This window comes from Natator depressus, chromosome 4, assembly GCF_965152275.1.
Source record: "Natator depressus isolate rNatDep1 chromosome 4, rNatDep2.hap1, whole genome shotgun sequence".
Classification (NCBI taxonomy): domain Eukaryota; kingdom Metazoa; phylum Chordata; order Testudines; family Cheloniidae; genus Natator; species Natator depressus.
This window is the reverse complement of record NC_134237.1, coordinates 30,696,568-30,722,737: the sequence shown is the minus strand read 5'-3', so window position 1 is coordinate 30,722,737 and position 26,170 is coordinate 30,696,568. Positions and strand designations below refer to the sequence as shown.

General features: G+C 43.6%; 2 protein-coding genes across 2 annotated transcripts in view; one reads left to right on the top strand and one right to left on the bottom strand.

Annotated features, from left to right (window-relative positions):
- The window catches only part of ARHGEF38 (Rho guanine nucleotide exchange factor 38), a 49,508-nt gene extending 47,203 nt beyond the window's left edge, over positions 1-2,305 (bottom strand). The window contains exon 1 of the mRNA XM_074949988.1: positions 1,869-2,305. Within this exon, the coding sequence (XP_074806089.1) occupies positions 1,869-2,070 (202 nt within the window). The 5' untranslated portion in view covers positions 2,071-2,305. The remainder of the gene's footprint in view (positions 1-1,868) is intronic.
- Positions 2,306-17,291: 14,986 nt separating this feature from the next.
- PPA2 (inorganic pyrophosphatase 2) overlaps positions 17,292-26,170 on the top strand; it is a 44,480-nt gene continuing 35,601 nt past the window's right edge. Inside the window, exons 1-3 of the mRNA XM_074950702.1 lie at positions 17,292-17,539; positions 20,654-20,718; positions 22,586-22,630. Of these exons, the coding sequence (XP_074806803.1) occupies positions 17,344-17,539; positions 20,654-20,718; positions 22,586-22,630 (306 nt within the window). The 5' untranslated portion in view covers positions 17,292-17,343. The remainder of the gene's footprint in view (positions 17,540-20,653; positions 20,719-22,585; positions 22,631-26,170) is intronic.

Genomic DNA, 26,170 nt, shown 5'->3' with positions numbered 1-26,170 from the left:
TTTCTTAAACCCTGCCTCTGTCCCCCAAAAAAACACTATCAGAGAATGTTTGATAAGACACTGTTAACTGTCAGATCAGTGCTTCTGTAGATCTTATTTTTATTAACAAGTTTGACCAGCCCTGCAGATTTCCTTCCCCACAAATAAACCCTGAATTATCTCTGCTAAAGATCTGCTAAGTGTAAACTTGCATGGCCCTTTCCAAACTGGTTACAGTTCATTTTGCTATCAAGAATGACAATTCACTAGAAGAGGAGTATAGTTCTGAAACCCAGTAGCCCTGATCTTCTCTCACTTTGTTAGTTTTGCTCTGCTGTAACTCCATAGACTTCTGAGACTTCCTCACTCCTGATTTACAGTAGTATAAGTGAGAAGAGACTCAAGCCTAATGTGTGAGAAAAGAAGGAGCAGCAACTTCAACAAAGATAACCTATCATGTATTCTGGTATATGCTAATACTTAAGTTCCTTTTCTCTCTGGACAGAACAATTAAGTTAGATTTTTCACACTTTACTAATACAGTTATATTAGTAATACTGTTTTTTCAAAATATTAAGCGGTAAGTAACTCAAATTCCAAAGCATGATTTGTTTTTCACAAAGCAGCAGCAAATTAACTAATAGTGAATTCTTCCTTAAAGTCAGTATTGCGGAGAGGAAAAATTAACCTAAGAAATTAACCTAAAGCTCTTCATACTTCTTACTACATCTGAATAGGTTGCATTTTAGTCACTGAAAGGGAATGTCATCACCAAATCTGTTAACTGCATTTCAACAGATCAGTAGCTATGTACATTATATTTTCTGTTTGAGGGAATGCTATTCCTTTATTAAACGCACCAAAACCATACATATTGTAGTAAAACACATTACTGTTTTATTCCCTGATACAAGATTATTGCCATGAAAGGTATTCTGATGTCATAGTTCATCTAACTATTAGTGGTTTGAGCATTGGCCTGCTAAACCCAGGGTTGTGAGTTCAATCCTTGAGGGGGCCATTTAGGGATCTGGGGCAAAAATTGGGGATTGGTCCTGCTCTGAGCAGGGGGTTGGACTAGATGACCTCCCGCGGTCCCTTCCAACCCTGATAGTCTATGATTCTATGATTAGTACTGTTACAGTAGCACCCAAAAGCCCCAACTAGGAATTGAACAAACACAGAAATAAGACAATTCCTGTCCCCATGGGTTTATATAAAACATTTATGTAATTTTACAGGTTTCTGCATGATTTGAAGAACTGGGCTGAATTTCCAACCAATTCAGAGATTGACAAACTTTTGGAGTCAGATAATTCATGGATTTGAAAAGTCATTGTAGGTTTATAATTTGAATCAGAGTCACCATTAAAGGCACGTAGTTGGATATACTTGAAATTCAGACATATGCAATCTAGATAAGAGATGAACACACAATTTTTCTTTTAAATTTAATCAAGATTTAACTTAAACAAAAATATCCCTTGCCACCTCTATTAGTTTGACAGTGTATATCCCATTCCACAAAATACTATCAGCTCATGCGGAGACATATTTTCAAAATACTGAAGAACTGGTAGATAATACGGCTAACATGTAGAGTAGGATTTCAGTTCCATGTATATTTTGTACATAGGCTTTAAAAAGCTGGGCGTCATATGAATCCCATTTGGAATCCTGTGCAAGTGGCATTATTTATAAATATAAAACCAGCCAGGAATGGTTACCACAGTGGGGGGGTGGGGTGGGGATGGTCACTTAGATTTTAAGCTTTTTGAGAGAGGAACTTCTGGCTTGTTCCCTATTTCTAGGGTGCCTAGCACAATGGGGTCCTGGTTTGTGATAGGGCTGCAATACAAATAATAAATAAGTCATTTTTTCCCCGTTACCTTGTAACTTCTGGCTGTATTCCGTCCTGTCAGATTGGCTCCTCCTCAAAGTGCCAGAGTTACCCTGGTCCCCAGAAACACTGTTCTCAACAACGGTGTCCGTCTTCCTTCTCTCCAGCATGTACAGCCTGTGCTTCAAGAAGGTCAAATTCTTCCTCTTGGCTCCCATGCCTTCTTTCCCAGGGGCTTCTTTGGTTTCCATTTTCAGCAGTGACAACCCTCTTCCTTGGGAGACTGTCGATTCTTAGGGAGCTGAGTTGAGTGCTTGTTTCCCAGGCGAGTGCAAAAGCTGCCTATCAGCTCAGCTCACCTGTCTTTGACTCCACAAGTTCACTCGTTCCCTGGCTCAGGTTGCCTGCCACCTCGCCTACAGCCTCGCAGGGCTCCACCCCTATGAAGTCATCCTCTGCTGCCCTTGGAGCCTGACTGGGCAACCTGCCACCTGCTACCTGAGAGGCCAGCAGCCCGGGGTCGGGCAAAGGGAAGGGCTGCGCTAGCAAGCCGCGCTCGGGGTGACCCCGATGTTTGGGGGCAGTGGGCCCCTTCTGAACACAGAGGTATGCCCCAGGGACAAAGGAGGCTTTAAAAATCGCTGTTTGGGTAGTGACAGGAAAGAGTCTCTGAAACCCTCCCCGCCGCCTCCTGGGGCTGTGCCTGTCTCCGCTGAGCGATTTGCGCCGGTGAGGTGGGGAAGCCTGTGCACACTCTTACGCTGGGCAGGCAGCGATCCCACACAGCAGGCTCGCGCTCTGCTCCCCAGCCATTCGGAGCCGAGCAAACCAAAGCTGGGGTGAATCCGTTTACAATGGCTGCCCTGGAGGCTTTCCCCTTCTCTGTGTTCATGCGACAGTAACTTAGTGCACCAGGAACTCACTCCATGGCTTTTCCTTTCTCCATTGTCAGTGCGAACAGACAACTCAGCACAGGAGACCTCATTCCTCTCCCACCCCAACCCCTTCTCCCTCCCAGGGACGAGAGGGGAGACACTCTCTCGTGCAGTGGTTTCCAACCTGTGGTCCGCAGAATATGTCTAAGGTTTTCAATGGGGTCGACACCTCCATCTGAAATATTTTAGGAGTCCGCAAATGTAAAAAGGCTGAAAACCACTGGTCTAGCACTAGAAAGGAAACTGTGGGTGTGGGTGTGTGAAATGGGTAATGAAAAAGTTGTCTGAGGTGGGACACTGAATCACCTGAGGGCTTGCCTAGATTAGGGAAACTGGCGTGTTTTGGACTGGTACCCTGTGACTATGTGTGGGGGACTGTACTGGTAGGACTATTACACCACTGCAGATATCCCTGACCTACATAAGCCCTAAGGCAGCCAAGACAAAAGTAACACAGAACATGATGAAGGAGCAAGAAAAATATAAGTGCCAGGAAGGGAGAGAAGAAGGGATAGTGGAACTAGGGGAAAGATATACACAAAGGACTGTACTCCTAATTATTTCCTCCTGGTGTCCGACTTTGAGATCTCTGGATGAAAAGCATTATATAAACTTGCTTCAATACATATGGGCAGACTCCCACCTGCACTGACTTCAGTGGCTATTGTGTCAGGCCCTGTAAGCGATTATAGTGTTATTTTCCATTGTGCCTGGCATTTTGAACACTGACCTGTAACCTGTCTGAGAGGGTCTAATCAACAGAGTTAAAAACACCAGCAGCTGGTAAATCATCTGCATTAGGACCTTGCCTACACTAGGGACCCAACTCCACCATTGGTGGCAAGCAATGGATGTAGCTGCACTGATACTCTGGCCTAAGGCCTCATCCTCACAAAGAGATGGAGTTGTAGCACCCATCTTATACTGTCTGCATAGGTTCTTATACTGCATTTAACACTGTAGTATCTGAGCACCTTCCTGCAGTCCATAAGTAATGTGACTATTACCATACTATAAACTATAGCATGCTTATAGTTTGATCACTGCAGCTGACATTGTGAAGGACTGCAGGGAAACAGCAAAAAGAAAAGATGCAGTGCCGCAGTTCTTGTGCCTCATTTCAACATTTATTTTTCCTCAAATGCCTCAGGCTGTGAAGCAGCAGGAGTCCATTGTCCTGTGATAATTGTTCTTATTTCATTGACATTACCTCTTAATTAAAGCTCCTAGTTTCTTCCAAGTGATGAAACTAAAGGATTACAAAACTATTAAATGAATTAGCATGCTAAATGCAGCAGTTTGTTAGTGCTGCGTGAAATGCCCACCCCTAACACCTAATAGAAGAATAAAGCAGTTAAAGGTTTACTGTGAAGACTTTGTGTATACCAAGAGCATACATATAAGAGATCTCTCTTACATTTTAAATTGCCCTAAATACCTCTCGTCAATATGCTAAATAATACAAGTTTCTTAAAGGTGACAACTGCTCTGGATGCACTGGTAAGAAAAGTGTGAAGGCAAGCAGATATGTGGTGGTGCTAGTACTGTGATAAATTGCAGAGCCTTAAGGATCTCAACAGTGAACAATAGATTAAGGTGGGGGAGCTCACTGGCCAATTCTTTTCATTTGATGCTTTATGAACTCTCCCTGATCATGGTTGTCAGGGTCCATGACTTCCACCATTTTCATGTGGTTTTATTATATTTATAAGTAACGAATTTTGGGGGAAGAGACTACTTTCCATGTAGGCAGGTAGATGTGGTAGTAAACTATGGAACAAACATTATTCAGTCCTGGGCTTCATTGGAGGCTCTGCCCAACTTACCAAGGGTTATGACCAAGTTTCACATTTAATAAAGTTTAGTCAGCTGTTTACTGTTACAGCTACCTATCCAGACGCAAATATATTCTCCCCCTTCCCAAAAATCATTCTCCAGAGTAAAAGTGTCTTCCCTTTGCAAGGATGTTGTTTCAGGGACCTTGGTTGCATTATGCTGTTTGCTGCATTATTTGTCCTTGCAATGTTTTAAGGATCTACACAACACCATTACTTTTGATGGAACCCTTCTGAAGTATCCACATACAAGACAGCTTTCTGGGACTCCTGAAGTACCTGCTGCATTCTGTCCAGCACTGTTATTGAAAGTAGGAACTTTTAGGTAATTTCTCAACTCAAAGGCATTGCACTGTGGGTTGAAATTAGGGATTGTGACTTCCTGTCCACACTGCAGACAAACCATTGTAGATTGTCCTGGTTCAGCCAGCCATGAGCCAAAGGACTTCATCACAGGGGCTTCCACAACTGGTACAACCAATGTTTGGTAAAAACAAAAGTCCTGTGTGATAGCCCAGATTGGAAGATGGAGGTTTGGGGTATGTAACAACAAGACACCAGGTTTTAACTAGACACCCTTGTAAACTATTTATTCTCCTTCATTCTACAATACTTTATCTGGCTTGCTATAAAACTTACACAAAACATTACCAGAACTCTCTGTGAACTGCTTCAGCTTAGCTGCTAAACACAATGCATGATAGAACTAAAGAAATAACTCAAACTCTAGAAATTATTCCTGTTCCATTCCAACCTTAAGACCAATTAGTGAATGGATTATATTAAAGTTTAAACAAATTACATGTGTTTTTTAAATTAAGGTGAAATCTGCCTAATCCCCCCACACCTTGTCTTCATGTAATTCTTAGAAAATTGGAATCTAGTTGACGTTTGCATTCATATGAGTTATTTATAAATTGTGCTATTTAAGAGACAGAACGGGTGCTGATCTCAACATGGAAAATATTGGCATTGTGTTCCCAAGCAACGGTATTAGGTTATTGTTGTGTGGTCAATGATAATCTTTATCTGGATCCAGAAACATAAATGAACCAGAAGCACCATCAAGACTCTGATAGCCAGTAAGTAAGCAAACGGTTATTTGTTTTTGTGACTCCTCACAGCTGTTACATAATATTTCTTTATAAACTACTGAAAATAATGTATTTGGACTTCTGTGCATTTATATAAAATAATGGGCTTGGTTAACTACCATTTTTAATTTCAACAAATTTACACCTGTTTAAAGCTGTAGTAATGCAGTGGTGAACCATTTTCAATTTTTATTATTGAAACTGGACCATCTAAACCATGGACTATTTTAATCTAATCAGGGCTAAGGGACAAACTTTGTTACATTACACCAGGATAACTCCACTACTGTTACTGCAGTTACAATGGCTTAATTTGTCCGGGATCACCATGGTGAAATACACCTTTCTGTTGAATTCAAATGCCTAGGTTGGAAAGGCAAATAATAGGCATGTGGGTTCCATCAGTAGTCCCAATACTATTTGGTAGCCCCAACCATGCAAATCCATCAGTAACCCGCTTGGCATTGCTAAGATGTATGACCGAGGGCAGCAGCACCTCTTGATAGATGGGGGCACCGAATGGCTAGGGACTGAATGGCTTGGCAGCAGTTCTGCAGAAAAGGACCTAGGGGTTACAGTGGATGAGAAGCTGGATATGAGTCAACAGTGTGCCGTAGTTGCCAAGAAGGCTAACGGCGTTTTGGGCTGTATAAGTAGGGGCATTGCCAGCAGATCGAGGGATGTGATCATTCCCCTCTATTGAACACTGGTGAGGCCTCATCTGGAGTACTGTGTCCAGTTTTGGGCCCCGCACTGTAAGAACGTTGTGGAAAAATTGGAAAGAGTCCAGCGGAGGGCAACAAAAATGATTAGGGGACTGGAGCACATGACTTATGAGGAGAGGCTGAGGGAACTGGAATTGTTTAGTCTGCAGAAGAGAAGAATGAGGGGGGATTTGATAGCTGCTTTCAAGTACCTGAAGCAGAGTTCCAAAGAGGATGGATCTAGACTGTTCTTAGTGGTACCAGATGACAGAACAAGGAGTAATGGTCTCAAGTTGCAGTGAGGGAGGTTTAGGTTGGATGTTAGGAAAATCTTTTTCACTAGGAGGGTGGTGAAGCACTGGAATGGATTACCTAGGGAGGTGGTGGAATCTCCTTCCTTAGAGGTTTCCAAGGTCAGGCTTGACCAAGCCCTGGCTGGGATGATTTAGTTTGGGATTGGTCCTGCTTTGAGCAGGTGGTTGGACTAGACGACCTCCTGAGGTCCCTTCCAACCCTGATATTCTATGATTCTATGATGTGCACACCAAACTGGTAAGATAGGGACTGGTAACAATTGGGGGTGGTAACCTTCCATATAGCAACAGCCAAATGCTCCTCCACACTGAGAAGAACTCCCATTTTGGTATTCTGACATTGCAGCTTCAGGGTGAGCTCTGCACAGATACTTAAACTGTAAATTCTTTGGAGCAGGGGCTGCCTTTTTGTTCTGTGTTTGCACAATGCCTAGCACAACGGAGTCCTAGTCTGCTCCTGGGACTCTTAGGCACTATGATACAAGTCACCCCGCTCCAGGGCTGAAGGGGTTAAAACAGCCGTGGGAAAGGGCTGCTTGGGGAGCCAATAGGAAAAGACTGGGAGGCAGCCAATCAGGGCCAGGCTGGGCCCTATAAAAGAGCTGCAAGGCCAGTGGTGCTGAGGAGTTTCACTCTAGTCCTAGAGTGGGAAGGACTAGCTGCTTGAGAGGAAGGTACCTGAAGTAGAGCAGTGCTGGGGAGCTCCAGCCTGGTAAACCCCCAGGCTGCAGGCCTTGTTAAAGGCCCAAAAAGGTACTGGGGCTGCAGAGGGGCAGACTGGGAATAGGCAAAGGCAGAAGGTCCTAACCCCTTGCCAATGATGAGCGGCCATGACATACTGCAGTCTGCCCCAGTGAGTGGGGGCCAGATGACAACTAGCAGTAGCCACTGAGGCAAGGTGGGTTTATAGGGTTGGGGGTTCCCCTGGGAGGGGAAACCCAGAGTATGGGGGTACTGCTGGGGGCAGAACCCTGAGGTAAAGGGTTACTGGGGTCTGGCAGGGATATGGGGCCTGAGGCAGGTGAGACACCTGCTGGCAGAGGGTGCTCTGAAGGCTGGAAAGAGCTAATTCCCAAGATGACCAGCAGGAGGTGCCTTGCCGGTGAGTCATGGCTTTGCTACACTTCCACATCCTGAAGTTCTTGCTGCCTCTGTTGGCTGTCTCAATTCTGCAGCACTATATCTTGTCCCACCAGTTAGTGTTAGCTTGGCAAGCCCAGAAGCAGCACTCCACCAAGTGAAACCACTCTAGGAAAATGTCATGCAGAAGTAACGGTTTGATTTCCTCCTTTTCCTCTTTCAGGAACCAAAGAGCATCACAGCAGTTCTGTGGGGGGGGGGGTGTCTCAATTCATCCAAAGCCATCTGGCTGTGTGACTTCCAATACATCTGGAGCACCCTGTTTTTATCAATGATTGTCAGTCATGCCACTCTGTGTTTCCTCCAGGCTATTTGACAGCAGTTTGAAAATGGTACTACCTCACTAAAACCATATAAATTATGGGATAACAAAATCACATGATTCCTTCCTGATAATTTGACCCTAACCCCAAGAATTCCAGTAGGATATGGCAAGTGTCCTACAATGTGCTGCGAGAAAAATCATGGTGGAACATTTGTAACCTGCCCCGTTACACATTGCACCATTGGATAGCTGCCAGATTGCTGTGAAGTAATTTAATAAAAGCATAGAGTTACGTGGCCACACAATGATTCATCAGGGAAGTAGCATAAGCCAGCATATGCAAAATGGTATGGATTCACTTTTGGTGAATTTATAATGGGAAAACATACACAGAAAAACTTTCCTGTTAGACAAGGCCTAAGACCAGAATTTGTCTGATTAGTTTTTAATTATTGAAATGTAAATAGCATTTAAGGGCCATTTTGATCCCTTCAATGTCAATGGAATTTTTGCCACTAATTTCAGTGAAGCCAGGATTTCAACATACAGTTCTGTAAGGGTGAAATTCACCCCTGTGCCCAGGTTAGCACAAAGCATATGCACTAAAAATAGAGTTTAATTTTACACCTACACTTTGAGCTGGAGGTGTGATTCCCAGCTTCAGAAGACCTACCCTTGCTATCTCTGGTTGAGCTAGTCGCAGGGGTTCTCAAACTGGGGGTTGGGACCCCTCAGGGGGTCGCAAGTATTACAGGGGGGGGTCATGAGCTGTCAGCCTCCACCCCAAACCCTGCTTTGTATCCAGCATTCATAATGGTGTTAAATATATAAGTGTTTTTAATTTATAAGGGGGTGGGGTCGCACTCAGAGGCTTGTCATGTGAAAGGGGTCACTAGTACAAAAGTTTGAGAACTACTGAGCTACTGCACTAAAAAACAGTGTAACTGCCATGGTATGAGCTGCAGGACAGGCTCTGCCCTGAGTAGGCCTAGGATCTCCAAAGGGGACGGCCTTGGGGTGGCTAGCCTGTCCTGCAGCTTCCGCCACAGCAGCTATGCACTATTTTTTAATACACTAGCTCAATGAGATTTAGCATGGGTATGTCTCCTCAAGCTGGGAATCATACCTCCAGCTCAAAGTGTCGATGTATCCTTAGAGGGGCATAGGTTTGCACTAGCCCTCTGCACAGGGCTCACTTGCACTCAGCATAATCTTAGATGGGATTGTAGTCACAACTGTCTCCAAAGGTGCTTCATTTGCTTTTCTCTCCATGGGCCTACTTGTCTGAAACAGAGAAACAGTATGCTGTGTGAAGAGCCACTCCCTGCACTTGCTGTTTGAAATTTCTTTGCCCTCAGTTCACACAGGTGTAAATGACTACACAAGGCAGAAGGTGGAGAATCAGAACCTACAATGATGACGTCCCCAAGAACTACTTTCTTGTCTGCCAGCTACATAAGTAGAGAAAATAAAGAGTTCAGATGTCTCTCTTAGCCCCTGGTCTCTGTAAAAGTAGATATTGCTACACGTCGTCTTTTTTTCTGTCAGCTATCACTCTGATGGCATGCAAAATGTTAGGTGTACTAAAACACCCGTGGGAGAGTAAAGTTGAGATGTAAATAGTGATAAGATCTACCACATGACTGCATCTCAGAGGACTTTGAGCACTGGAACCTATTCATTAAAAGTTGTTAGTATATATACAGTATATGTCCTCAGCTAAACCATAAGATAAGAATATGATAGATCTGGGATTAAAGTGGCAAAAATGGGTGGAAGTAGGAGTCTGCTTCTTGATTTTTTTTTTCAAAGCTGAGTTACCTTGACACATACACTGAAAGAGCTCCCAAATGAACTGAGAAAGCTACTGAGAAAGTAATAAGAACCCAAACCCATGAAGTGTTTGGCATATGAGTGTCCCCTTGCCTCCCACTGTTGATCTTGCCAGAGGGGAGCTTTCAGTAGAGAAAATAAGTCTTTAAAAATAAGTGACCAGTGGTGGATTGCTTGCTTTTTAGCTACTTCTATTGCAGATGTTTATGTGAGATTAATGAAGCTATTTTCCCTTGAAGGAGCCAGGGGGACTGTGGGATTTTTCAGAGCTGAGAGCTCAAGTTAGCAGGCTGTGCAACCAGGGAAGCAGCACTGCCTATCTTTCATCCTTGAATAAAGACTGCCTGAGTATACACATACAGAAATGTTATGTATTGTAGAGGCGGACAAGATATTCAAAAGGAAACACCGGGAGAAGGGCAGGGTGGATGGTTACAGGAGGGCCATCAGGAAGCACTACAGACCTGCATCAGTGAGAGTGGACACAGACTGGAGGGGATGATGCAGCAGAATCTGTTGCAGCAATCTCCCTGAATGGTAATGACAGGATTGTCAAAGCCAAAAGGGCAAAACTCTAAACCACTTTCGATTCTTGCCAAGGCTCACCTCAGTATTCTCCACATTTGTCCTGGTCTGTGACCCAGCCCATTTAGGGCCTTGTCTGCCTGAAGAAAGAAAAATACAGGTCAGGGTACGTGGGCTTTCTGGTATTGGTGTGGCAAAAGGACCTGTCACAGAGCCACCGGGTGATGCTCTGGAACTACTCCATATGAAGCCAGTCAGGACTCTGGGGGAGCATGCCTCCTCTCTCTGAGCATACTGTCTCCAGGGCAAGAAGCTTACACAGCTTCGACCTTCCTGCGTCTGACCTCGGAGCATTTAGCATCCCCTTCTCACACTGTGCACTTCCCACAGCGAGTCCACACAGGCGGGACTCCTGGGAAAGCCAGAGGACCCTGTACTCCAACTCCGCAGTCAGACGTGACTCTCAGCCAGCTAGTAAAATAGAAGGTTTATTAGACGACAGGAACATGGTCTAAAACAGAGTTTGTAGGTACCGAGACCAGGACCCCTCAGTCAGGTGCATCTTTGGGGTAGGGAGCCCACACCCTAGCCGGCTCTAAACTGAGACTCCCTCCAGCCACTCCTCTGGCCTTTATCTCTTTCCCGGGCCAGGAGTCCACCTGATCTTTGTTCTCCAACACCCTCAGTTGGCACCTTTGCAGGGGAGGGGCCCAGGTCATCAGGAGACAGGGTGTCGGCCATTCTCTGTGCAAACAGCATCACACTGGCCCTCTAGGGCTCTGCAACAATCACACACCCTTATCCCACCACCTACATACTTAAGAAAGGCATAGGGGAAACTGAGGCACCCACACAGTATTCGGCGAAAGCATTAAGAATATTTCCACTTCATCACAGGACCTGTGTTTCTAATTCCTTGTGGTAAAGTTCGTAGACCATTTCCCACTGCTGCACTGACCTGCCATGCAGTGCAAGTCTCAAACCCAGAGGTTACCAAGTGAGAGCAGTTGATACCACACAAACAGGGGCTACACCCCTGACTCAGTGAGACCAGCAGACTGCTGCTTGGTCACTTCTTAGCATAAAGCTTCCACACCCCATGTTGCTAGGCCTCCTGCCAGCCAGAGTCTTCCTGCCTCCTCCTTTGGTTCCCGCTCCTTGTTCCTGTTGCCTTGTCTTGCCCCTGCTCCCTTGCCCAACTCTAGTTATTGACTCTGGATTGACCCTTGGTGTGACACTGGTTTGATCCTTGGTGTGGCTTCTAACTCTGGCTGTGACCCCTGACGCCACTCTAGGTTCTGACCATTAGGTCAGACTGCCCACATACGGGCCCAGATGTTATCTCAGCCACTGACCAGGGACTGGGAGTGAAGAATGATGAAGCCTATCCCTACCTTAAAAGCTAGTGATAATTATGGACTGGGACACTACCCAATCCGCATTGGGACAAGCTGGAAAGTATGGAATCCAGGGTTTCAGTGCTGTAATTTATAAAGGCAGAATGACTTGTCCAGTCTCTGCTTTCACCATTCTTAATAGCTTCCTTCTATTTTTATTATCTTAATTAAAAAATTAATTCTCAAATTAAAAATAAAATGCTAATCCCTCGTTGTTCCTGTTGGGAGAAATCATGACCCAAATTTGCATTTTGCTCACTTTGATCTCTATACTTTTTTTCTCTTTAGTGCGGAGGAAAGGTAAATTTACTACGCAAGGGCTAATCTGGCTTTTTCTTTGTTCGCGAGTCATAGAAGCAGTAGCAGCACTATTCTCCCAAGAAAATATTCTGACTTGATTGATCAAGTGGCTGGGACTGTGACATCAAAGCTAACCAGGGGAAACAAGAAAATGAGCCAGGGAAAGATACAGGGAGACAAATCCCGAATTAAAAAATAAATAAAATAAAGGTGTAAAATTTCACCAAAGGCATAGAAAGTTTGTATTAAAATGATGTGAGGTTTTCATGTCTGAAAACTTCACAAATCAAGAGAAGAAAATGGGACCTCAAGGCACTGCTGCAATATAAATAAATGAAATCATATCTATTATCTATTTAAATTAAACAAGTTTCCAAATATTGCAGGTATTGAACTATTAGAATTAGAGCCCCTAAAAGAACATAATAAAATAAACTCAATTCTACTTACTGTAGACATTGCCCCCTTTAATTAATGACAGAATTTCTTATTGCTACAAGGTAGTATCACAAATCAATAGGTGAAATTTAAACCCTAGTTTGAATGGGACAAAGTGATGCTCGGGTCTTGTGCCAGCCCCTTTCTACACAGGGGTGAGTTTCACTCAGAAAGTGCAAGAATGGCTGAATCTGGTCTGTAATAGTTAATGGTCTTGTCAGCCTTGTAGATGGAAGTAGCATTACACTGAATCTTGATGACAGTGTGATTGCAAGTTGAGAGCAAAAGCACTGGACGAGCACGTAACATATTAATGAAATGCTTTTATTAGCTGAAAAGATAAAAACAATGATTTTCTCCAGAAGGAAGGTAAAATGGGACACTGAGTGGTGTTTGGGATTTTTTAGTGATAAAATGTTTCAAAATGTTTTTTCAGTATTTAAATTGATTGCCATGATAGCTGATAAAAAACGTTCATGGGAAAAATGTATTGATAATATTGTTGTAAAATACAAAAGAAAAAACATGACTGCAGTATATAAACTCAAAGCAAGGATGTCCTTCAGAGTTAGGTGATTATAAAGCTGGAGAAGTTTTGCTTTGCTCCAGTGACTTTCTAGTAGAGTGAAATTCACCCGTCTGTGCTTAGGACAAGCATAAAGCCTTCTGAACCACGTAAGTCCCTGTAAGTCTTGTGGGCTGGATTCTGCTCCCTTTGAGATAAATGGCAACACTTTCAGGAATTTCAGTAGGAGTCAGCTTGAGCTCTGTAAATAGGGCTTAAGTGCTGAATAGGCCTTGTGCTGGACCCCTGTACAGAGTGATTTTAACCTGCAGTAATCAGAGCAATGCAGGGGTGCTGGAACAATTTTTATAGTGGAGGTACTGGCAGCCATTGAACTAAACTGTAAATCCTGTATATAATGGAAACCACTTCAAGTTGGGGAGTGCTGCAGCACCCTCCGCACCCGTAGTTCCCGCACCTATGAAGCAAAGCCTTTAAGATTTTGGATATGTCTGCACTTCAAGCTGGAGATAAAAATTCCAGCTTGAGGAGAGACATACCTATGATAGCTCTAATCAAGCGCCCTAACACTAGTGTTGGTGCAGCAGTAGGAGGGGCTAGCTACCCCAAGTACTGTACATACCTGTCCATGACACTAGGTACATACTTGGGACCGCTAACCCCGCCCACTGCTGCAGCTACACTCTATTTTTAAAAAGAACAGGAGGATTTGTGGCACCTTAGAGACTAACAAATTTATTTGAGCATAAGCTTTTGTGGGCTACAGCTCACTTCATCGGATGCATTCAGTGGAAAATACAGTGGGGAGATTTATATACACAGAGAACATGAAACAATGGGTGTTACCATACACACTGTAAGGAGAGTGATCAGTTAAGGTGAGCTATTACCAGCGGGAGAGAAAAAAAAACCTTTTGTAGTGATGATCCAGATGGGCCATTTCCAGCAGTTGACAAGAACGTGTGAGGAACACTAGGGGGGAAAAATAAACATAGGGAAATAGTTTTACTTTGTGTAATGACACATCTACTCCCAGTCTTTATTCAAGCCTAATTTAATGGTGTCCAGTTTGCAAATTCCAATTCAGCAGTCTCTCGTTGGAGTCTGGTTTTGAAGTTTTTTTGTTGTAATATTGCGATAGTCTCTACGTAAAAGAATAAATGGACACAAATCAGACTTCAAGAATTATAACATTCAAAAACCAGTCGGAGAACACTTCAATCTCTCTGGTCACTTGATTACAGACCTAAAAGTCGCAATATTACAACAAAAAAACTGCATGAAGTGGGCTGTAGACCACGAAAGCTTATGCTCAAATAAATTTGTTAGTCTCTAAGGTGCCACAAGTACTCCTGTTCTTTTTGCGGATACAGACTAACGCGGCTGCTACTTTGAAACCACTCTATTTTTAGTACCCTCCCAAGAAATTCCTTGAGCTAAAAATTACACTTCGAGCTCCAGGTGTAGACATTCCCTCCTAAGAAAAATTGTGTGCATAAAAATTAGGTGAAAGTTATTTCAGAAGAAATTACTTTTTTTAAGTACTTCAATACATCCAAAGCATTTGCTTAGTATATAGTGCAGAACTGACACTCCCTTTTGCATTAAGGATTCAAAATCTCATAGAACAGCTGGAAACTTCATTCTAATAATGAGGCGGTTCCTTACCTAAATATGACTTTAGGAATCTTGTGTATAACTTTAACAGTACTAACATATATGTATAGGAAGTCTATTGGGAGCTTTATTATTATTTCTATAGCACCTAAAGTGTGCTAGGTACATAAGAGAACATAAAATAGTCTTGGTCCCTGCCTACCCTGACAATGTAGGCAGGGTACTATGCACAACCTGGAACCCCTCTACATTTTGTTGTAAGCTTGCAGCTGACTGCACATTACAAGATGAGTCCCTAGATAACACCATGCTTACCTTACAAAGTGCACAAAAACCCACCCTTATTTATGCATCTTACAAGGCCCTTCCTCCAGCCCCAGGCATTGGTAACAATTCACAGCTTTGTATTTCACTACATAGCTAAGTTAGGCAAGCAGAATGATATGTCCTGAGATCCTCCCTTAGCAGTCAACTTTACAAGTTTAGCAAAAAACTGACTGTGCTCAGTAAGTGACTTTCAAAGGCTCCTAAACTGGTCAAATATAATCCAGCGTCCTTTGCAAGTGAAAGAACTTCCTAGTGAGAGTTATTTCTATGACATGTTAGCGTTCAACTTCAGCTGTAGGCCTAATCAAAGAAAGTTTACAAGACTTTTTTATAATGGGAGAAGTCTATATTTTTTCGCTCTTCACATTCGAAAAACTGTAGAAATGTTTTTTTCCTAAACTTTAAAAATAAATGAGCTCCAAGTAGAGACTACGCATGGAGAGTTTCAGTCCTCAAATGTAAATGTTTCAGAAAGTTATAGCTGAGCTGTGACTGAAAAGAGGAGGTCTGCTGATCTCAGTGAAGAAAGATGCCAACTCCTTGCAGCTCATGTTGCTGGCCTGCTGTGGAATACAGGGTATGATTTAGCAGCTTTTATGGAGATGGAGATGAATGTCCCTTGGTCTGCAATACAGCCTCCATGTTATTGTGAAGACTCTGTTGTAATATACTTAGCAAATGATCATGAAAAATCACAGAAAAATACCAATATTTTATTTCTGCATAGCCCTTTTTGCCAGGAAAAATTCCAAGAAGTTTTTGCATACTACATACTGTAAATAAGACACTACTAAAATACTGCCAGGTGTAGGGTAGCAGCTAATTAGCATACTACTGCGTAACAGTAGGAAATATTGGACATGGCCATTGGGAAAATCCTTATTCTTACAAAAAGTACCATGGAATCTTTAGTGTCCATATAGGACAGACAGGGCCGGTTGCTTTTAAGGTGTGAACCACAACATAGAGCAGAAAACAAAGAGTCTGGGAAACCAGCGGATTGTCGCAGGCAGTAGGCAGGGGAGAGAGTGGGAGCCTGCACGCCGAGTCCTTGCTCCTCCCCCATCCGTCCTGAACGCCGCAAGCCAGCTGATTGGCGAGGGGAGGAGGGGGAAGGCACTGATCTGCGGGGTCTGCGGGCGGGGGACAGGACGTAAGAGCTGATGGGGGGGCTGCCAGCTGTGGACAAAGCAGGCAGCCAAAGGACATTATAGCGCAGCATTGCACAGCTTTAAATGGAGCCTGTTCTGTAACTGAGCAGGGACATACTATTGAAACAATGTTAAGCGAGAGGACGTTAAGAGGGGAGTTACTGTATAATATTTTGCTTCCAATTAAAAGAAAGAAGCTATCTCTTCCTTAGCCTAGTCTGCCTAGGGGCTCCAACTTCTGACAAACTCTGACTTCTCACCCCAGTTTTGTGCCTTCATTCTATATTTAGTAGGGATTTTTTTTATTTTTATTTGTTTGTTCGTTTGTTTCCTGTTCTTTTCTGCCCGTCCTTGAAACTGATGAAGTTGGCCAGGGATTTTGTCAAAACACAGCATCATCATGTTTGAAAATGTTTGACCCTTCAAGGAAGAGGTGGGAGGGAGACATTGAATCACCTCTCTAGTGGCCAGCTATATCCAGTTTTTTTTATAGAAATTAGCGAGATAGACATTGACCTAGATCAACAGTGTTTGCAACTCTCACGAGTCTCGCACTAGCTGCGAAGTTTGCACTATTCAGTGGCGTTCTTAGAACGCCCCGCCCCGCCGTCACGTGGTTGCGCGAGCGCCTGGGCTTTCCCTCGGAAGGGGAGACGTGTCGGGGGCTTGAAATCAGAAGTTCGATACTCCGAAGGCACAAGAGCAAGAAAGCAACTAAAAACTCCCCGTTGATCGCCTTGTTTTTAAGCCAATCTCATGATTTTGGGGAGGGGCCTCCTCAAAAATGGGGCACACTTGGGGCTGACGATGTGGGGTACGCGATCTGCCCCCCAAGGCCCTCCAACAGGTGTCGGCGGGGGGGGGGGGGAGCCCATCCTGCCGCTCGCACACTTCTAGCTGACGGCTCCTAGGGCGGGCGAGAGACCTGACTCCCACGCCGGCTGCCCCTGTTTCTGCCCCCTCCCTGCCCCTCAGGCGTCCCCTCCGCACCCCGCTTTTGCACCGGAGCGTAGCAGAGCCAGCCAGGGCAGCGGCTTGAGCGGCGGCCACCGAGCATGCTCAGACTCTCCGCTCCCCTGCCGGGCGGGCGCAGGAAGCGGAGGGAGCCGTGGCCGGCACAAGCATGCGTGCGGGGCTCGGGCGGGCCTGGCGGGGGCTGCTGCCGCTGCTCCCGGCTCGGAGCGGCTCCTACGCCGGAGCGGGAAGGAGGAGGCGGCTGGTGCGGCAGCTGCCGCCCTGCAGCTGGCTCAGCACCATGGCCCAGTTCGGCACGGAGCCGCGGGGGCGGCCCCACTCGCCCGAGTACCGCCTCTACTTTAGTGAGTAGCAGCCCCGCAGGGGCTCCAGGCGCCGCCGCCCCTGGCCGGGGGGCGCGGTGGAACGCGGGGCTGCGCTGCGTCCTACGCCCGGCGGAGAGCTCAGGGGCGCTGCCCCCTGCCAGCCGTAATTGGGGGCCGCTCCTTAAAGGGGGTGAATGGCGAAAGCCAGGGTGTCCCCGCCTCCCCCAGGACATGCTTTGGAGCTTAACTAGGAAACTTGGCCGGGGGCGTTAACATAGGCACCCCCTGTTGCTGTGTCCCCCGGCCCCCACCCCCCCGGGGGCGCTGGAGCATTGGGGTGGAACCTACAGGCTTTTGCTACAAGTGAATAAAGACTAGGATGTGGCTAGATGCATTAGCCCCTCCTAGGCTTATGCTGAGGGCTCTGTCTCCAGCCCTGCAGGGAATTTGAATGTCCCAGAGAAAGAGCTGAGGGCTTGTCTCCCCAGAGGGTGACTTTAAAAAAAGTACCCTAAAATTAATCCAGTATGAAGAAGTTTCTTGCGACCCACTGGGTGAGACGTGTGGCAGGGAGGGCCTTTCAGCCGCCAGCAGCCCCCATTACAAATAAAAAAAAAAAGTGTAGGAAACTTTTAAAGTGGTACATGAGTTTCATTACTTTAGCAGGAATAACCGTGGTGAGTCTACTCTCCTGATGCAATAATAACGACTGCTCCAAATATGCTCATAGTAAAGGGAAATTTGCATTTGAAATGAGGACATCTATTTTACTGACGGCCCGCTGAGCAGTCAGCATGTATGAAAGTATGAACAAAGCTCTAAGACATAAGTCAAGACAGAAAAACCTCGTGTGATATGTGGAGGGGAAATATCTTTTCTTGGACCAGCTTCTTTTGCCTCACTCACCTTGTGTCTCTAAGGCCCTGGGACAACATGATCACACCAACATTGCAAACAAAAAGCTGGTGTGTTCAGTTTCAATTTCACACTACCTTTTTCTAATAGTTATGAAGATTTTTAAAAAGCCGCTTTCTGATTTTGCTCTTCACACTGATTTTTATACCACTCTGATTCCATTACGTTCAGTGGAGTCACTTCTGATTTACATTGCTGTGAGAGAAATGGACAGATGTAAATGGTCAGTTGCACCCTGTCAGAAATCTGTCACGCTGACTCCACTAGAGGTCGGGTGCGATAGGCTTGATCTAGTGACTGTCACTTCAGTTTGAACAGTGGCCTATGACTAGGGCCCTGCCAAATTCACTGTCCATTTTGCTTAATTTAACAGAGGATTTAAAAAATCGTAAATTTCATGATTTCAGCTATTTAAATCTGAAATTTCATGGTGTTGTAATTGTAGGGGTCCTGACTCCAAAAGGAGTTGGTGAGGGAGGGGGGTTGAAAGGTTATTGTAGGGAGGATTGCGGTACTGTTACTTCTGCACTGCTGCTGGCAGTGGCCCTGCCTTCGGAGCTGGGCACCTGGAGAGTGGCAGCAGCTGGCTGGGAGCCCCACTCTGAAGGTACAGCCGCCATTAGCAGAAGCAAGGATGGCATGGTATGGTATTGCCACCCAGACTTCTATGCTGCTTCCTGCAGAGCTGGGCCCTCAGTCAGCCACCGCCACTCTCCAGCCGTCCAGCTCTGAAGGCAGCAGCGCAGAAGTAAGGGTGGCACAGTATGGTATTGCCACTCTTACTTCTGCGCTACTGCTGCCAGGGCGCTGCCTTCAGAGCTGGGTGCCCGGCCAACAGCCACTGCTCTTCCAACCGCCCAATTCTGAAGGCATCACAGAAGTAAGGGTCGCAATACCGCAACCCCCCTAAAATATGCTGGTGACCCCCTGCAACTCCCTGTTGGGTTAGGACCCCCAGTTTGAAAAATGCTGGTCTCCCTGTGCAATCTGTACAGTATAGGGTAAAAGCACACAAAAGACCAGTTTTTGTGGGGGGAGACCAGATTTCATGGTCTGTGATGCATTTTTCATGGCTATGAATTTGGTAGGGCCCTACCTATAGCTAAACTTTATCTTTTATTTCCTGGAATGTAACACCATATTTGTACAACGTTTGCATAACAATTGTTTCTGTATTTCAGGGGTAGATGTAGTGCAGTCCATAGGCCAAAGAGGGCCCATGCCCACACACACTTTTAATATGAATAATGCCACCTGATCAGGAGGGAGCAATGGGTGCTGGAATTTGTGGCCTCTAAGACTTGCATCTTTCTATTGACTGTTCTATTTTTTTTTGCAGATTTGGCTCAGTCATTGAGCTCTTGGCAAACTCAAAATGTGTCCCTGAATTAGACAAAGTTTGGGCACTCCTCCTGTCTACTTAGAAGTCTGCTTGCATGTGAGAAGGGAGGGGGAAAGGCCTCATGGTAGCCAATTAGAATTTTGCCATGGACATCAGTGAGGCCAGAATTGCACCCTAGAGTCTACTCTGAAACCCTAGAGTCTGTCATTGTTCCTTTTAAAACAAAATGTGTGAGCAGTTAAGGTTTAACTAATGTATATTGCTGGTCAGAATTGGTATAAGCTGTTTAGCGGTGAATGTTTTCTTTATTGATATGAAATTCAGTTTATTTGAAATGACAAGCCATGCTAAGGGAATACTGTAAAGTTTTAATAGCTGCAGTATTTTAGCCTGTTATCTGCAATTTTTGTTTTAAAAAATATCTTGATCATGAAGAAATTATTAGCTGCTGAAAAAGAAACTTGAAGTATGACTAAAATCCTAGGTAATCTAGGAACTGGTTTTCTCTATACATGTCCTATGACATTTCCTCTCCATTAGTGGCTCTGTGTAGGAAAAATACAAGGTTATTGACATCTTTGCATAGTTCATTTTGCCAGTTAGGCTCAAAGGAATGAGCAGGCTAAAGAGAGGAAAGAAGGTATAGCTGCCAAAGCTGAAAGTTCTGATTTTGGTTTGTCCCTTAAATTGACCATTTTATTGTAAAATTTGGAGTTTGACTCCAGGAAAGGCTTTGTTACAACATAAATCCCCTGGCCAAGCAGCGTTTCAATTTAAAATACTCACAGACCCTTGTCTGTCTATAATGATGGAAGCAATAGGGACATATTTATTAGTAATGTGAACATCTTTCAGCATGTTTGGTTTAGATTTGTAACACTTTTTTTGTCTCGCAGAGAATGCGGAGGGTAAATATATTTCCCCGTTTCATGACATTCCTCTGTTTGCTGGATCCAAAGAGGTATATGTTAGACTCAGTTATTATTTTTTGAAATGATGGATGTTGTGTTCTCTAATGGTCAAAAGCAGGTAGATTTTTCTTTTCAGTAGAAATCTTGTTTTATTTTTAGCAATTACTAAAATAGATTCATATATTTTAGGACCTGAAGGGACCTTTATGATCTTGTGTGACTTCCTCTATAGTACAGACTGTAGAATTTCACCCAGTGATTCCTGTGTTGAGTTCAATAATTTGTGGTGGAACTGGAGTGTGTCTTTTTGAAAGATATGCAGTTTTGATTTAAAGACTTCAAACGATGAGAAGTCCACCATATCTTTTGGTAAGGTGTTAAAATTCTGTGCTTATGTGCGCTAATCTAGAATACAGTTTCTACTGTTACTATTCCTAAGTCACTTTGTGTTTCACCAAACCCATGTAAATTGCTATTTTTCTATAGTACCAGCAGTTTTGCAGCAGAAGAGGCTTACACAATACATATTTATGTGAATGGTATATTTCTTTAATTCCCAAAAGACGTGCTGTAATTTGAAGGCAGCAATAATGCCCAAGAGAGGAGTGGTAATCGCACCTTTGGAGAATTACAAGGCATGAGGTGCAACCAAGCACTTTCACGTATTGTTAGCCACATTCCCTGGAGTTTCATTATTGCTATAGTGAAATGCCTGTTTTCTACGTCATCTGTGAAAACTGCCAGCCTTCAGTTTAGTCTGAGAAGAGGTTTGCTTATTATGGCATACTCAAAAACAAAATAGTTTGGGAAATTTTCAGCCTTTAAGGTTTGTTGCCTCAACTGTTCGGTTGATTTGTAGGCTGGAACACTGAGAAAAATCTGCAGCTCTATCATGTGCCCAGAGGGGTTTTTCTAAACAGATAAATGCTACATCAATATCATTCTGTTTAATCATTTAAAACCAGGGCTTGAAAAGTGTACCTGATGCCTTTGTGATGGAGGACTAAACTTGTTGGTGAGAGGTTGATGAGAAAGACAAGAGTTGGAAGGCCCAGGGGCCCTAACTTTACTTGCACCTCTTAGCATCTTTAGCTGCTGGGAGGGAGGAGGGTGCTGACATTTCCACTAGGATGCTGTCCCTGCATCCTCCTTTCAGTCTTCTTTTAAACTTGCCTCTGGCAAGCGGATGTCTGATTAATTTGAAGATCCTCCCATTCTGGCTGTTGGACAAGGGAAAAAATGTCTGTTTCTTCTGTCCCTCCAGAGCCTCCGGTCTTCACTACTTTGATCTCTCTCCCAGCCTCCTAGATGCTGCAAGGGGACTGGAGAATGAAGAGGCCTCTGCTACTCTTCCTCTCCTCCAGCCTCTGTCTTTAGAGTCCTCCTCGCTTGTGAATAACTCCAATGCCTGCTGCTGTTTATAATGCAGTTCACAGCCTTTGCAAGCAGCAGCAGCAGAATGAAACTGACCTGGTTCTTAACAGTTTTGTGGCTGTCTACAGGGATCCCTAAAGCAGCACTGAAAATGACCGGTCTTAATTTCACTCAGCTGGTGCTTGGCAAAGAAACGAGATTTGTCCATTTCTGATTCAGGAAGATGAAAATGCATCAGTTCACATTTGGGAGGTTATAGCCTTACAACCATTTGGAAATTTAAATGTTTTTAAAATGAAAGTTACAGTTATAGAGAAATTGATGGCTTAGGTCCTCCTCCCCATATTCTCAAGGACTAGCTTGCCACTCATGAGTGGATTTTTCAAGCCCTTTTAAAAACTACTAGTATAGTCTGTGTAGAATCTACAGTGTAGTAGTTATTTATACAGACACCGTGGTATTCTTTTCTCTAACATGAATATATTTTGGATTCGACTCTCGTAAGTGAGAGTTCTAAATGCTAATTTTTCTTTTTCTGTATAGGATAAGGAGGTTCCTGCGAAGAGATCAAAGACTAATGGAAGTGAGGTACAGTTAGAAATTATTTTTCATGAAATGTAATTTTGCTGTGCGCTAGTTGTAATGGACACATTAGAATGGGGCTTTCAATCATGGTGGGCAAAATGAGAGCTGTTCAGTACCATGCATCTTTCACTGAATACAACTGATAAACCTTCAAATACAAATGCCATGGGACGAGGGACCTCAAAGGGATTTTAAATCTCCTGATCAAATGGGCAAAAAAAGTCAGTTTTTTTTATTAATCAAAATGTTCTAAAATGCAAGTGTTTTTATATTTTTCAGTAGAAGCTTCCTTCTGACAGTTGTAAAGTTGATACATTGTATTTTCTCCTATTACATACAGAAGCCTGCTCAAGTAAACTCTCTTAGTAAAAGATTCACTAGGTGCTCTGACTGCAGAGTAAAATAAAAACTATTAGAAATCTTTTCTGTTAAAGCAGTGGTTTTCAACCTCTTTTCATTTGCGGACCCCTAAAAAGTTTCTAATGGAGGTAAAGACTCCTTTGAAAATCACAGACATAGTGTGCGAACCCCCCAAGGGTCTGCAGACCACAGGTTGAAAACCACTGCGTTAAAGGGATATTAAGTATGATAGGCCAAAACCCAGACTTTCCAGCTGTGTTTTGGACTGAAGGCATGTGCTTTTCTGGGATGTGCAGATGTGCACAGTGGAGGAAAGTGCCCTGTGCGTGTGCTCAGCATTGCTGCTGGTTAGAGAGAGAACGAGTACCCAAGGTTGGTTTGTGTGAATGTTTGTGAAGGAGTCTTCTTTTAATTGTATAGTTTCTAGTAAACGTTGTCTTGGGACCTAAGTGGGGGCATAGAATCATTTTAAATAGAGTAGAATGCGAAAGAAACAAGTCACATTTTAAGGCCCAGATTTTCAAACACGGGTTCTTAACGATGGGCTCTTTAATCCCTATTTAGGCACTGAAATAAGTTCTGAATAACCAGCAATTATTAGGCAATATCTCTGTGACCAATCAATTGTATTTCAAATACCGATAAATGGCATTTTAACTTGACAGAGCCACTCTGATGGTCTGGTTTCTAGCAGCATTTGAAATATTATTTCCTGCCACTGGTATGGTCCTGTGTACCATCCTTACACATCCATCGGCTCACACATACACCTTAATTCTCTCTCACTCATAATTAATTTAACCCACAAACACCAGTTATATGTACTATTTAGATTTCAGGCTTTTTTCTAATGCTGACTTAAGAATTATTTAAGTAGGTGCACAGTCATTTATAAACGCGAATAAAAGATAAAATGTAAGGAGGAGCTATATGGCTGCTGAAAATGGGTGATGAGGCATGCACTCACATGGCATATGCTGTGAATTATAACACTAGCATGCAGTCATGTATTCTGTTTCTTATTTGTGTAAGCAGTGTGTGACAATAGCTGATCCTGATCATCTTGCAGAGCCTAATCTAAAAAATGGTTAAAACAATATGAAACTTCTGAGCTGTAATGTTAATATTTATATGTTAATATTTTTCTCATTTAGTGGAAATTTTTTTAAACTTGACTAAAACAACATCGTTTGCTATGTGCTGTGTGCTATCTATAGCCCTGATGCTACAGATGTCCTCGCAGGATCAGTCTAATATAGTGCTTATTTAGACGTTTAACTTCACTGAGTATTGTTTTTGCAATATCTTACATATGTTTTCTTTCATCCAAAAGGATCCCAAAATGCTTCACAAAAGTGGGTATATTACAAAATCTGAGTGTGTAATTCACTCACTCAGAGATAGATAGAAATAAAAGAATTACTTTGCTCACCTTTTTAAAACATAGCCATGTCTAGGATGAAGCATAGAAACTTTTTAACAGCACCCACTAATATTACACAGCAGTTCAGGACAGGAATACTATACCCAGCTGAAAAAGCAAGAGACATTATGGATGCAAATTGTACAGTAGATAACCAAACTGGATACCTTTCTTAATCCCATGAAAAGTGGCATAGCTTTTTTTAATAACCACGTGCTCAGGATCTTGCTTATTTGTTGGCATTTCCAGCAGTACGGTGCCTCCTAAAACCATATGTTAAATTATACTAGCCAAGTGTTTCTTTGGTAAATCATGTATATCCAATGTCAGTTTAGATATAGAAAATAGAAATAATTTGGCATAAGTCGCCTCAGTTTATCAGATTTATTTAAAATTGTTCTGAGCACTTGTGATATTGAAAAGGGGACTACAAAATATTGGTCTATCTTTTGATGTACTTAATTCAGTTCTTCACTGAAGTAGGGACATACATCTTAGCAGTTTGCAAGATCAGCTTGCTTTGGTTTGTTCTAATAAAAGGTTTCCCCAACTTTTTCTTGGTATGGGGCATCTTTTAGTAGTGAGGCTATGTCGTGGGCCATCTCCCTTTCCAAACTCTGATTTACTCTCAGATTTGCAATCACGTCAACCCTGTGTAACTACTGTAATTGCTAGCATGGAAAAGAGAATAAAGAAACTATTTATATATTTGAACTACTTAACGAGTTGGGTATGGCTGCTTTCCAGATGTTAGGGGAGATAATTACCTTTTGTCTCAGATCATTACCATTTTGTAATCTGAACCTGTGCTTTGTTTTAAGTACTACAAGCACTGAAAATTCACTCTCGCCCAGGTAAGTAGATGTGAAAAGCATCAAAAGTTTCAAATCTCCATTGTGAATGCTGGATATTCTTCCTATAGTTGCAATCACAATTCTGTCCGGGGCTGGTTCTGTGGTCTTCAGGGTATATCTACACTGCAGTTAAAAATCCCATGGCGGGCCTGTGCCAGGTGGCTCAGGTTAACAGGGCTTGGGCTAAGGGGCTGTTTAATTGCAGTGTAGATGTTTGGGCTCTAGGACTCTGTGACAAGTCAGCTAGCCCGGGCCAGCTGGGGTTGTCTGATTGAAGTGTAGACATACCCTTAGTGTCTTGTTGCGGGCAAGTTCCTAGAAGCCATAGTTGTCTTTGAAAGACAAATCTGAAATGTTGCTCCCAGCTGCACTGAAAGGGCTTCTAACCAGCTCATCATTGTATGTGCCTTTGATGTTTTGTTTGTGAGTGACTTGACAGAGAGACAGGCACTTCGGGAGGGAGTTCAAAAAGGTGTGTCGGTGCTTTCTCATGATAAAGCCAAGACATACCAGTGTGAAGGAGGAACTTGGCAGCATTGATCACTCAGCACAGCAAAAACATTAGAAATCATGGGATAAGCTCTAAGGAAGTTAACTGTCTTCCCAGCAGCATCCTTTATGTTTTTCAGATGTGCTGGTGATTTCCTTGTGATTAGGGCCTCCTGGCCTATACAAGGAGCCATTGGAGCTACAAAGCAGTTATAAGTGCTGCCAAGTCATTGCTTGTGCTCCATTTGTGGAGACCATCACAATGTTCCCACTCAAGAATGCTTTCCATACGATATTTGAAAAACTTCCCCTGCAGTTGGGCAGGTTAGCAGAGACTGAGAACAAATGAAGTTGTCTTGCACTCCGCCACCAGATAAATATCTAACCTAGGAGAGAGAGTTTGCCAAGGAAGCCACA